This window comes from Notothenia rossii, assembly GCF_949606895.1.
Source record: "Notothenia rossii genome assembly, chromosome: 2".
Lineage (NCBI taxonomy): Eukaryota > Metazoa > Chordata > Actinopteri > Perciformes > Nototheniidae > Notothenia > Notothenia rossii.
In genome coordinates this window covers 35180990-35194104 of record NC_136904.1, presented here as the reverse complement: position 1 = coordinate 35194104, position 13115 = coordinate 35180990, and the positions used below count along the sequence as shown (strand labels likewise).

The following is a 13115-nucleotide window of genomic DNA, read 5'->3' as shown; positions in this document are numbered from 1 at the left end:
TGTGCTCTATATTGCAGGAAATTGCACGTACAGGTGTTCATTAAATTAAAAAGATTCTGCCATGGAGGTGGTCGTGCCTGACCCACTCCAAACCACCCCTTGCCTTCCAGTTACTAATCTTGCACCCCCAATTTCAACTATAACTAGGCGGCACGGCAACGCACCAGCAGCTTGCAGCTTGAACAAACTGACAGGAAAATGTCCTCTACAGCTCATGAATCAGGAGCTCAGAAACTAAAGAAAAAACGTCAGAAAGAGGAAAATAATAAAAGAGGTTGACAGCTAGTCACCAAGTATTTTCACAAGAAAGGTATTTATTCACAGAACTTGTTTTGAAGCCCATAACAGCTTGGCCGACATTTTGTGGCTGACGTAACTACCTGTTGCTATCAAAAATTAGATGAGTGTAGATGAGCCCAGTGAATTTGTATCCAGCAGCTATGCCCTTTTGCTATGGCTAGCTAACCTAACCTGTATAATGTTACATGCTAATCACATCTGCTCTAATGCACAGATGCGGCTTCAGGATCAGTACCCCTTCCCTCAGGCCAGCTCCCAGTTGAAGGAGAGGGAGGTAAAGCAGCATGGCTTGGTGTTAACAAACAGATTTTAAATATGCTTACCATGCATTGAATACAACTTTAGGTAATATTCACATTTAGTTACTCTAGTTCTTCCAGTAATTGCAATACCATTGACCACTGGCACATTAAATTGAGGTTGTTACAGTAGCTATAGCTAGATTTGAGCAATTGGAAAATATCTATACAAATGATTATTATTATTATTATTATTATTATTATAACAATTAAGAGATAGCTCGAGCTGTACTGTGTTATTACTATTATAGGGCATTTTATAAATTATGTACACTATGGATACTCTAGAGCCAGGGCCCTCGAGTAAGGCAGCCAACGAGGAGAGCAGAGGTGAAGAGGCAGAAGTACCAGTACAAGAAGAGGTAGAGGACCATGAAAGCAGCACAGATGAGGAGGAAGCAGCTATGGACAGTCAATGTCAGGGACAAAGTGAGGCTCCGACACAGGATGCCACAGATACTGAGCCACCTGTAGTGTTGTCTGAGGTAGAAGATCTGCTATCACTTGACCCAGGGTTGTTCCCAGCTAGGATGAGTGACAAGGACAGGGCAACTATCGTAAAGAAATTAGCAATGCGAGAAACAGATCAAGAATTTCCACATGATTCAAAGGGAAAGAGATTTCCAGATTACTTGAAATACACCAAAGCAGATAAGGGTAGGGGAAAAGTGAAAAGGGACTGGTTGATTCACAGTGAAAGTGCAAATGCACTGTTCTGCATACCATGTGTTCTTTTCTCCAAGGAGCAAAAAATACCCTCTCTTAGTGCTTTGAGTAGTGACCAGGGATACAAGATGTGTGACGTCGAGTGGCGTCGCATGTATGATAAATTCCCGAGCCATGAAACAAGTAGGAATCACAGGGATTGTTATTTGCGATGGAAACACCTACAGTGTTCGGTTATGACTGCATGTGGCGTTGATCATCAGTTGCAGAGAGAGCTACAGTCTGAAATTGAGAAAAACAAAGCTATCTTGCAGAGACTCCTTGATGTCACTCTGCACTTGGCAACGAGGAATTTAGCTTTTCGAGGTAAAACGCATGCTTTGGGCGATGTCCACAATGGACATTTTGTCGGTACGCTATAACTTTTGTCACGATATCATCCACTCTTGAAAGACCACTTAGACAAAATCAGGACATCCAAAAAAGGAAGCTAGCTAACTCATTATCTGAGCCCAGACATCCAGAACGAGTTTATTGAATTGTGTGGGGGAAAGGTTTTAAAAACCATTCTGACGGAAAGGGAGGATGCCATATACTATGGAATCATTTGTGATGCAACGCCTGACATTTCCCACACCGAGCAAAATGTTGTGCTCATAAGATATGTACATTATAATGAAGACACAGTGGAATGGGAGATCACTGAAAGATGTATTGAATTCAAATATTTCAATGGAAATGTGATGTGAAATAGCAGGCATGATGGAGAGTGTGCTTCTGGATCTAGGGATAGACATTAGTGGTTGCAGGGGGCAAGGGTATGATAATGGGGTGAATATGTCAGGGGAAATCAAGGGAGTCCAAGCACAAATACTGAAAAAGAATAATCTTGCTACTTTCTCACCTTGTGCCTCCCACACGTTGAATCTGGTAGGCGTGCATGCTGCAGAATCGAGCCCTGAAGTGTCCAACGTTTTTGGTTACATTAACCGCCTCTACAGATTTGTAAGTGCCAGTCCATCTCGTTGGTCTATATACAAAAAGAAAACAGGTTGCTCTGTACATAGGCTATCTGACACTCGCTGGAGTGCGAGAATTGATGCTGTGAAACCTGTAGCAAAGCACCTACCTGGTGTCATTGAAGCCCTTGCTACCATACTGAGCTCATGCAGTCTCACAGGTGAGGCCAGATCTGAAGCTGTTGGTCTGAGGAACTACCTCATGTCATTTGATGCCATTGTCCTTCTCACCATTTGGGTGAAATTATTGCAATCTATTGATGACAGAAATGTGATACTCCAGTCAGGGAAAATGTCAATAGAGGTGGAGGAAGTTAATGTTGCTGCACTAAGAGATGAGATGCAGACTCTCAGAAATGGATGGGCTGCTATTCTGTATGAGGCATCAATGGTAGCTAAGGAAATGGAGGTTCCACCTCATTTCAAAAAAGAACTTTGCCGTGAGAGGAGGAGGAAGAGGTTTCATGATGAAACTGCTGAAGGAACAGGTCAGGAGGATAGGCCAGAAACAACATTCCGTAACACTGTGTTTTTCACTGCCATGGACCAGATCATAAGTGACTTGGACACTCGGTTCTAAAACAACAGCAAATATTGTTGAAGAATTTGCTGCCATACTTAAAATTGGGAAGTTGAGTGACAGTGTCATGGCTTCTGTGTGTCAGCCACTGAGGGAGAAATACTCACAGGATCTCACAGATCAGTTTGAGAGTGAGATAAGGCATCTCAATAAAATATTTTCTGCCATTTTCCCCCTGATTGTAGCTCTCTTGATCTACTGAATGCAATATACAAGATGGAACTCCAGAGCATTTTTGGAGACGTTTGCATTGCCCTCAGAATTTTCTTGACCCTCCCAGTAACCGTAGCTGGTGGTGAAAGATCATTTAGTAAGTTGAAACTTATCAAGAGCTGTTTAAGATCGACCATGTCGCAAGAGAGGTTGAACAGCCTTGCAATGTTATCGATTGAAAGCAAGCTGGCTCTGTCACTTGATTTCAAAGAGCCCGTAAAATATTTTGCCACCAAGAAGGTCCGGCGATTGGCTTTCGGGATTTAGGGGTAAAAATCCAGTCTATGACAGGATTGTGGGATGTTTCCCTATAGTAAGCTGACAGGCTACAGCCCACATTGTGAACAATTACTATCTGATGCATAGTCCTCTAGCACTACATTTTTCATTGTTTGCTGTAAGTGTGTTCATGTCCTGAGAGTTTATTGTTTTATAATTGTGTTCAAATCTTCAGTTAATTTATACTTTTGTCCTTGTGTTGTTCAAATCTTACAGTAATGTAATAAGTCAAAGAATGTTGAGATTTTTTGTTTGTTCATTCCTGTATTGGGTGTAATTTTCAATTAAATAGACGGAAGATAAAGTTGATAGTCAGTGCATGTTGATTTCTTGCAGTCCATTACAGTTCATTAACTTCAACAGGGTTTTCGAGGTTGGGTTTCATCGTGTCGTTTAGGGGGTGGACGCAAGGTCATGACCCCACCAGTATCCAAGAATCCTGAATTGTCCCCACCAATAGCTCAACACTTGTCACTCGCGCCTCCTTGAATTACTTGCGCGTGTAACAGGTAGGGCTTTAGCACTCTGCTGAGAAAGGCAGCAACCCGGCCGCTACAGCAAAAAAGCTAGTGCTCTGCCCGCGACAGTTCAAAATCTGCTTCGTAAAAGGTATATCCAAGCAGGGAACGATTGTATACTACAGAGCACATCAAAATGTAAGTGTCTGTCAACCTAATAGTGTGCTTGAGTAGACTATTTGTGTTGGAGATGGGATTACAGAGAGACAGGACAAGTAACAGCTTTTGTATGTTGTGTATCAGAAAAAATTGTCACAAGAATAGGGGAAAATATGCCTAGCTAGTGGGACTCAAGGTTCTTTGGTAGACTATTGCATTGGTCCATTCATTGAAGATGAACGCAATGCAACATCCTTTACTAGGTTCACCCACCAACAGTTCAGGTGCTGAACTGCTGATCCGAATGTATAGGTAAAAAACATATTATGCGTTTTCATCAATAAATAAATGGCCAATTTCTTTTTAGCATGCACGCTAACGTGCACTCGCATGGATTGGGGGCCCACAAATAGATTATTTGATGGGGCCCAGAATTTCCAGCTACGCCCCTGGTAGTTTGTTTCGTGCCTGCAACACGTATTTTTGTCCTGTCGGGTCTTGGAAGACCGGAAGCTGTGGGGCTCATAAAAACATCTCCTTACTCAATATCAAGCCACAATTATTGTTTTTATTTGAAATCGTATAATGTCTGAGTTTATTTGTCGTCTGTGAGGAAAATAAATGGGGCTTGGAGCCTCAAAATACTTAAATCTGTATTTATTTTTTTTTCCTTCTAATTTGTTATTCTTTTCTAAATAACACACTGTTATTTACTCAACAATAACACACAATTATCCTTGTTTTTATGTATTATTACATTTGTATTATCCCTAAATGATCTGTAATAAAAATAATGCAGAGATTACTGATTGCTGTCTAGTTATTTTCATCATTTGTGTCTTTTAAAAAAGATACACACACATGCTCATGAATGCAATGCCGACATGGTGCATGTATTCATCTTATTATTTTCAGTTCACTGTAAAGTCACACAGGAATTGTTTATTTCTGTATTTTTGTATCAGTATTGGATCGTGAGGTGAAATTTACAATCCTGCAATTAATGTCAAGCTTTATCTTGCACTGAAAAACTTTTCTGATTAAAACTGAACAAAAATGAATTGAGGATGAACATCACTGACTGTTAGTCAGCCCCAAGTCCTGCCTCTCATGTATAACCATTATTTTTTTACAACCCATGTATAACCATATTATTTGGGCCACAGAGCTCAGCATATAACAATTTCAACAAAATTAAAGAACCCAGTGATCTTTTTACTTGCAACAAACATATCTTGAACTTTTCATCCAGATGGTTAAAAGAGTATTTCAGGTATCTTGAACGACTTCCAGAAGAGCAGTTACGTTTTTTTCATAGGACTTTTGTTGTTATTAATTATGCACGCAGCCTGCCTGTAGGTATGCTGACGTCAGCTGCCTCATGGATATGGGTTAGAAAGGGTCTGCTGCACCTTTTAGTAGGTTCAGAAGGCCTTTGTTATTTATTCACATGTTTGCCCACCGATACAAATACAATACGATGTGGATCTATAGTGATCTAATAATGACGTAGCGAAGGAGGAAATGAGGTAAGATAATGTCGTGAAAGGAGCAACAAGTCCATCCAGACGAAGGGTGTGGGAGGCAGTGGCGTTTTCTCCTGGAGCCCAAGGGAAGCCAGTTTTCCCCTGTTTTTTCGGATTGTAGTTATAATTTTAATAAATAAATAAAAACACTTCGTTTAGTTTCGGAAATTCTTTGTTGTTTGTTGTTGCCGGCCCGTCTCTCCCCCATTCTCATTTAGTATTTTACAAAGAGTGAAACAACGCAACTCTAGATGTTATGGTGAAACAGTATATTGCACTCTGTGTTGCGAGAGGAGGCCAGCCGAAATTTGCTTCCCTTGGTGAAAAAAAATGGAGGGATTGACCAATCAGATGAGGTTCACGTCATGCCCCTGCCAACCTGTGATTGGTCAGGGCCATGCCAAGGGAAGCCAGAGGCGGCTGGCTTCCCTTGCCTCACAATCCAATCAAATCGCATCAACTTAGTGGTGCAGTGACGCGTCCCAAAAAGCGGAAGTAAGCTGCGCTCGGTTTCCCTCGACTAAAATAGCAATGGGATTTCTCCACAGGGTTTTGGAAAATAGCTCGAAAAAAGGTCAGTGGAAAACGAACCTGTTAGGTAAATGCACGTTTTGTTCAGTCGGATAATATCCACATGTCTACCCTACTTTTATAATTTTCGAATCATAAATCTAATCGATAGAAGATAGATAGCGTCACTGCACCACTCTCACCGCCATTAGAAAGTAGCAAGCAACTGAAGCAAGTGCAATTATGGAGGGTGGAGATTTGGAGTATTTAATTAAAAATAATTGTACTAAACTTCCGCTGCAGCAGCAACAACAAATACAATCTGATGACAGGCCAATGCCCAAACTGGAGCTGTGTACAGCGAGGAACAAAGGAGCGAACCGGACGTAAAACGTTAAAGTTCTCCTGATTTAGTTTGTGAATGAATGCTTATTAGAGTTTCGGCTGGAGAGTGCGTGCGGACCTGTCGGTCAGATAACAGGCGTGTGTAAGTCCTGCATCTGTATGATACAAATGTGTGTAAAATGATACCGGGCGCTGTAATCACTCATCTGGTTACGTTATTACATTGACCACCACACCCTCCCCCCACACACCCCAAAAGAAAGGACGTATTATTGGCTTCCCCTAATTTTTTTTCCCACGCCACGCTACTGGTGGGAGGGGGGGGGGGGGTATATGGGTGGTTAATGGGTGGATGTATGGACGGGTCAAATAAGACATACATTTTACCCAGGAGTCAGATGTCAGTGTCATGTGTGAAGACATAACTGAATACATTGACTTATAAGTCACGTGATACGAAAAAAAAAGTACCAATGTAACCCAAGCCAGGATCCTTTCCTTAACCTAACCAAGTCGTTTTTGCTGCAAAAACCTTAAACACGTTATTCTGTTTGAATTCACAATGTTAACCAGATGCTTAAAACTGTGATTATTAAGTTTCACTTTTATTTTAGCAACCGGCAGTAGCTGCAGTCTTCCCAATCTGCCTCTTCTGTAGCAACACAACGGTCGGAGTCCGACCCTTGTCAATTAACTACAGGGGTCCCTCAGGGCTCTGTTCTCGGTCCCCTCCTCTTCTCCCTGTACACAAACTCGCTCGGGTCTGTCATTAGCCCGCATGGTTTTTCATACCACTGCTTCGCTGACGACACCAATTTAATTCTGTCCTTTCCCCGCTCAGATACCCAGGTCGTCGCACGCATCTCTGCTTGCCTAGCAGGTATCTCTTGGTGGATGTCTGCTCACCACCTCAAGCTCAACCTTGAGAAAACTGAACTGCTTTTCCTTCCGGGAAAAGATTGTCCCACTCTTGACCTAACAATCAACATCGGCACCTCTATTGTTTCCCCGACTCAGACTGCAAGGAATCTGGGTCTGACCCTAGATAACAAACTGTCCTTCACTGCAAACATTGCTGCAACAACCCGCTGCTGTAGATACACTCTTTACAACATCAGGAGGATACGTCCCCAGCTGACCCAGAAAGCGACGCAGGTTCTGGTCCAGGCTTTCGTCATCTCAAGCTTAGACTACTGCAACTCCCTCCTGGCTGGTCTACCTGCATGTGCCATCTGACCTCTGCAGCTCATCCAGAATGCAGCTGCTCTTCTGGTCTTCAACCTTCCTAAATTCTCCCACACCACGCCGCTCCTCCGCTCCCTTCACTGGCTTCCGGTAACTGCTAGAATCCACTTCAAAACACTGGTACTTGCGTACCATGCTGTGAATGTTACGGTGGGTGAAGCAAGCAGGACCCAAATGCAGATTACACTGATATTGCCTTTATTTCAAGGATAAAATAATAATACAGAACACACACCGGTGAACTCAGTCACAAACAAAAGACGAACCAACACTGAACACAGGAAAAGACAAGACTAAATACAGGGAGGGAGGGGTAATCACAAGACGAGAAACAGCCGGGCAGGGGAGGAGAAACACAAGGGCCACAGGTGAACACAATCAGACAACTAGACACACCAGGGAAACTAACGACAGGGGAAAAACACAGGAAGAAGGACCAAGAGGAAAACATGACAGGGAGAACAGTAAAACACCCAAAACAAGACGTACAAAACGTGACATAACACAATAATCGTAACAGAAGAGGAGAGTAGTCGGCAGGACCCCCAACGGGACAGGACATGGAGTTGGTAGGACCCCCAGCGGAAGCTCCAACGGCACTTCAGTAGGGACTTGAGTTGGGACTTGAGTAGGAACTTGAGTAGGGACTGGAGAGGGGACTCGAGAGGGGACTCAAGAGGGGACTTGAGAGGAAACTGGAGAGGGAACTCGAGAGGGAACTTGAGAGGGGACTTGAGAGGGGACTTGAGAAGAAACTGGAGAGGGGACTTGAGAGGGAACTTGAGAAGGGATTGGAGTTGGGACTTGAGAAGGGACTAGAGAAGTGACTAAAGGAGGGATTGGAGAAGGGACTAGAGATGGGACTAGAGAAGGTACTAGGGAAGTGACTAGAGGAGGGACTTGAGAAAGGACTTGAGAAAGGAATTGAGTAGGGACTAGAGAAGGGACTTGAGATGGGACTAGAGTTGGTACTTGAGAATTGACTAGAGAAGTGACTAGAGGTGAGACTGGAGAAGGGACTAGAGAAGGGACAAGGGAAGTGACCTGAGGAGGCACTAGAGAAGGGACTAGAGAAGGGACTTGAGAAGGGACTTGAGTTAGGACTCGAGAAGAGACTAGAGAAGGGAACAGAGATGGGACTAGAGATGGGACTATGGCAGCTGGGGCCAGAGCTGGGTCTGGAACCATGGCCGCTGGGGCCGGAACTGGGGCCGGGACCATGGTTGCCGGGGCCAGAACTGGGTCTAGAACCATGGCTGCTGGGGCCAGAACTGGGGCCGGGACCATGGCTGCTGGGGCCAGAACTGGGTCTGGGACCATGGCTGCTGGGGCCTAAACCGGGTTTGGAACCATGGCTGCTGGGGCCAGAACTGGGGCCGGAACCATGGCTGCTGGGGCCAGAACTGGGTCTGGAACCATGGCTGCTGGGGCCGGAGCCATGGCTGCTGGGGCCGGAACCAGGGCCGGAACCATGGCCGCTTGGGCCAGAACTGGGTCTGGGATCATGGCTGCTGGGGCCGGAACTGGTTCTGGAACCATGGCTGCTGGGGCCAGAACTTGGGCCGGAACCATGGCTCTTGGGGCTAGGCAGAGAGCTAGCCTGCCTGAGGCTAGCGGGCAGGGGATAACACACAGAGAGGAACTCCAAAATCCAGCCAGGTAAGAACCTCACCAAGCCTGGTTTCTCCATAGTTATCTGGCGCTTCTGCCAGAGCAGCCTCTCGTTGCTGAACCCCAGACGCTCCCATCTATCGATCAGAGCAGGTAGCCAAAGAAAAGGTAAAATCCAACAATTCCTGCTCAAAAGGATCTGCTGGGCCCATATTTGGTTGGTTCGTACTGTTACGGTGGGTGAAGCAAGCAGGACCCAAATGCAGATTACACTGATATTGCCTTTATTTCAAGGATAAAATAATAACTTGGACAAAACAGAACACTCACCGGTGAACTCAGTCACAAACAAAAGACGAACCAACACTGAAAACAGGAAAAGACAAGACTAAATACAGGGAGGGGTAATCAAAAGAGGAGAAACAGCCGGGCAGGGGAGGAGAAACACAAGGGCCACAGGTGAACACAATCAGACAACTAGACACACCAGGGAAATTAACGACAGGGGAAAAACACAGGAAGAAGGACCAGACAATATCGCAAGAGGAAAACATGGCAGGGAGAACAGTAAAACACCCAAAACAAAACATACAAAACGTGACATAACACAATAATTCGCAGAACTTAAATACACACAGGACTAATCAAGGAAACAAGAGACAGGTGAGGAGGGAGGAGAAAACAAAGGGGCACCAGGTGAACACAATCAAGAAAACAGGTAGGAGGGAACACACACAGGTTGCGTTCCGATAATCCAAAAATCAGCTCCTAAATTCTAACCCTATCTCCTATTCCTTGACCTCGTCAACGTCACGGGGTTAAGGGATAGTGGATAGGAGAATTCAAAAGCACTTAGGAGAAGAGACTGTGGTACTTTAGAGAATCCGAATGCACTTTCACTATCCGACGTGTTTATGATGTGCCAGCGGACGTCATGAACGTGCGTCTGCTGCTGTGGGGAAACTATGGAAACTACAGTTTTTTATACAGCGGACTACAACATGGATGTATAATAAGAACGAGGGACTACTGTAAACTCATCTAGAGACTCTGCACCGTGCTCTGATGCTGTTGTTTTATGCTTTATGAACGTGGACAACAGAGAAACATATTCTTCATGACCAAAGTTGGAATTTAAATAAAAAAGGAAAGTGAAACTTACAGTATGCTCGTCACCCTCTCCCTCCGGTCCACATTAATACAAATGATCCCAATACCTGATTGTATGAAAAGATCTTAAAATGAATACAAATGTATTTATTATAAACGTTAGTCCTTAACATCTATCACTGTGTATATCACCATTCAAACATATTTTAAAAGTTGAACAAACCCCACACAGCTCAGTGAAATGTTAATTATATTTGATAATTTTAGAAAAACTAACGTTCATATTTCTCTTTTTGATTATAATACTGATGAACGTTCAAAACAAAGCAGCATTTTCTCCTTTCGGTAGGGAGGTCCAGTGGTTCCTAAGCTAAAGGAGGTTATAAAGGAAGTTTGAAACCTCCTTTCCTTTCATTTAGCATGGCTGCCACTGACGTACTTCCGGGTCATTTCACTTGGTTAGGAAGGTTCCTAAGCTAAATGGACTATTGGAACGCAACCACAGACAGGAAACCAAAGACAGATCTAAACAAAACAAAACACAACGCAGACAGAAAACCAAAGACAGATCGAGACAAGACAAAACACAACACAGACAGATCGTGACAGTAATGGGTCAAAAACATGATAACGTTTCATCATTTGCTTCGGACAGACTGAACAATTATTTTAAACATGGATTAATTGCCATTATATTTGCAACAGTTCTCCTGAGCCCAAGATAGGTATTCCTGCCAACTTGTTTGATACCTAGATATTTACTTTAAGGTCGACATGAGGTTGACATCTATGGTTTTTTCACAGCTAGTTGAATGTATTGCCATGAAATTTGGTGCACACATTCATGACCCCTAACAATACATTTGAATCACTTGCGTTGATATCAGACTTTTCCTAAAGCTCATTCATCAGGCCAACACTTTGATTGGTCCTATACTTTGATATTTTCCCAAAGAGCTTGAAAACTAATGACATTCCCATTGGCCTCGCTCAGCTGTACTGTATGTGAATTACTCATTTACAAAACGTTAGCATACTTGCATGCTAAACTAAGATTGCAGACATGGCAAACATAAGCCAAGACCTGACGTTTTGAGTTTCTGAGCTTCCTTTTACTATAATTCTCAACCTTTGCTCACATGACATCAACCTCTGCCACAAATGTAAAAAGGGAATTATCTTGATTTTAGTAGTTAAAGATGTCTGTGGGTTTTTTTTATTTCACTTGGTAATGACCCTTACTGTATATAAAGTGTCAACCCATTGACAGATCAGTCTCCAAATATTCAGATGCTGTTTGTATTTGTTTGGCATAAATGATCTGTTCCTGTCCAAATAGTGTATGTCTATTAGTATAAAAAACGATTTTGAAATAATACAATCAATAAAAATGTTTGAAAAAAAGATCTCACTTGCAAGTTTTAAACATACATTACCCTTCTTAGGGTTAGTTTGGCAAAGAGGTTCTAATGTGAGGTCTTATTGTCTGAGGAACATAAAAAGTGTCTCCTTAAATAAATCCAACATAAAGCTGAGGCTATCCATCTAATGACCAGAAATAACAAACATGTTTAAAAAGAAGGTTTGTCTGTGGAGTCCTCCCTTCAGAGGTTTGTTCAGGCCTAGCAGTGTAGACACCAACCCATAATCCTCCTGCAGACACACCTGTAGAGGAGAGTATAAAGACCCTGGACTGAACTGATTCAAACATCAAGCTTCAAGGAGTCTCTCCACAGCAGCTCCGCAGCCTCCAGACCGACCCTGAAGATGACTCCCTCTGCCAGCCTGCTGCTGCTGCTCCTGCTCAGCCTCTCTCAGGCACTTCCTCTCCAGGAGGAAGGAATCGAAGAAGATGAAGAAGAAGAAGTAGACGAAGAGGACACTGTCGACATCACAACCAGGATTTTGACCTCCAACAACGCCACAGATGAGATCCTGCTGGAAGGAGACCTGCTGGCTCCCAAAACCAGAAATGCCATGAAGTGCTTTTTCGCGAACTGCCTGTGGAAGAAACGCTCCAACGGCTTAGTGACAATCCCCTTCACCACGAGCAGTCAATTCACCAGCTCGGAGAGACAGAAGATCACCAACGCTATGAATGCCTTCCACAGCAAGACCTGCCTCCGCTTCGTCCCCCGTCGGAACCAGTACGACTACATCAGCATTGAGAACAAGGGTGGATGTTACTCCTCTCTGGGCAGAGCGGGAGCCAAACAGGTGCTCTCTCTCAAGAGGCAGGGCTGCTTCTACCACGGCATCATCCAGCACGAGATCAACCACGCTCTGGGCTTCCAGCACGAACAGACCAGGAGCGACCGCGACTCACACGTCAGGATCAACTGGGAGAACATCAACCCGCAGATGGCGTACAACTTCAAAAGGCACGACACCAACAACCTGAACACCCCCTACGACTACAGCTCCATCATGCACTATGGAAAAACAGCCTTCTCCATCCAGCGGGGGAAGGACTCCATCACCCCCATCCCAAACCCCAACGTCCAGATCGGCCAGAGGAGGGGCATGTCCCGTGGGGACATTGTGAGGATCAACACGCTCTACGGCTGCTAATAACAATGCTGATGATAAATGCAACAAATTCATACTTATTCTGCTTATTTTTTCCTGTAATTAATCGAAAAGCCATTACTACTGTTGCTTTGGAAGCAACATTATATTATCAATATGTTTCAACCTTTCCAATGGCAAAATATATGAATGCAAACATGCCCAAATGATAAAAAAGCTATTTAAAGAAACTGTATTTCTTGTCGTTTGTATCCCTTAAAAAAAGG

The 13115-nt window shown here is 43.8% G+C and overlaps 1 protein-coding gene across 1 annotated transcript; it reads left to right on the top strand.

Annotated features, from left to right (window-relative positions):
• Nucleotides 1–12087: 12087 nt before the first annotated feature.
• On the top strand, nucleotides 12088–12891 carry LOC307030026 (high choriolytic enzyme 1-like; the record flags this gene model as incomplete). The annotated part of the gene is made up of 1 exon (XM_079666260.1): nucleotides 12088–12891. The coding sequence occupies one exon, from the start codon at nucleotides 12088–12090 to the stop codon at nucleotides 12889–12891; it is 804 nt and encodes a 267-aa protein (XP_079522386.1).
• Between the last annotated feature and the right edge of the window lie 224 nt (nucleotides 12892–13115).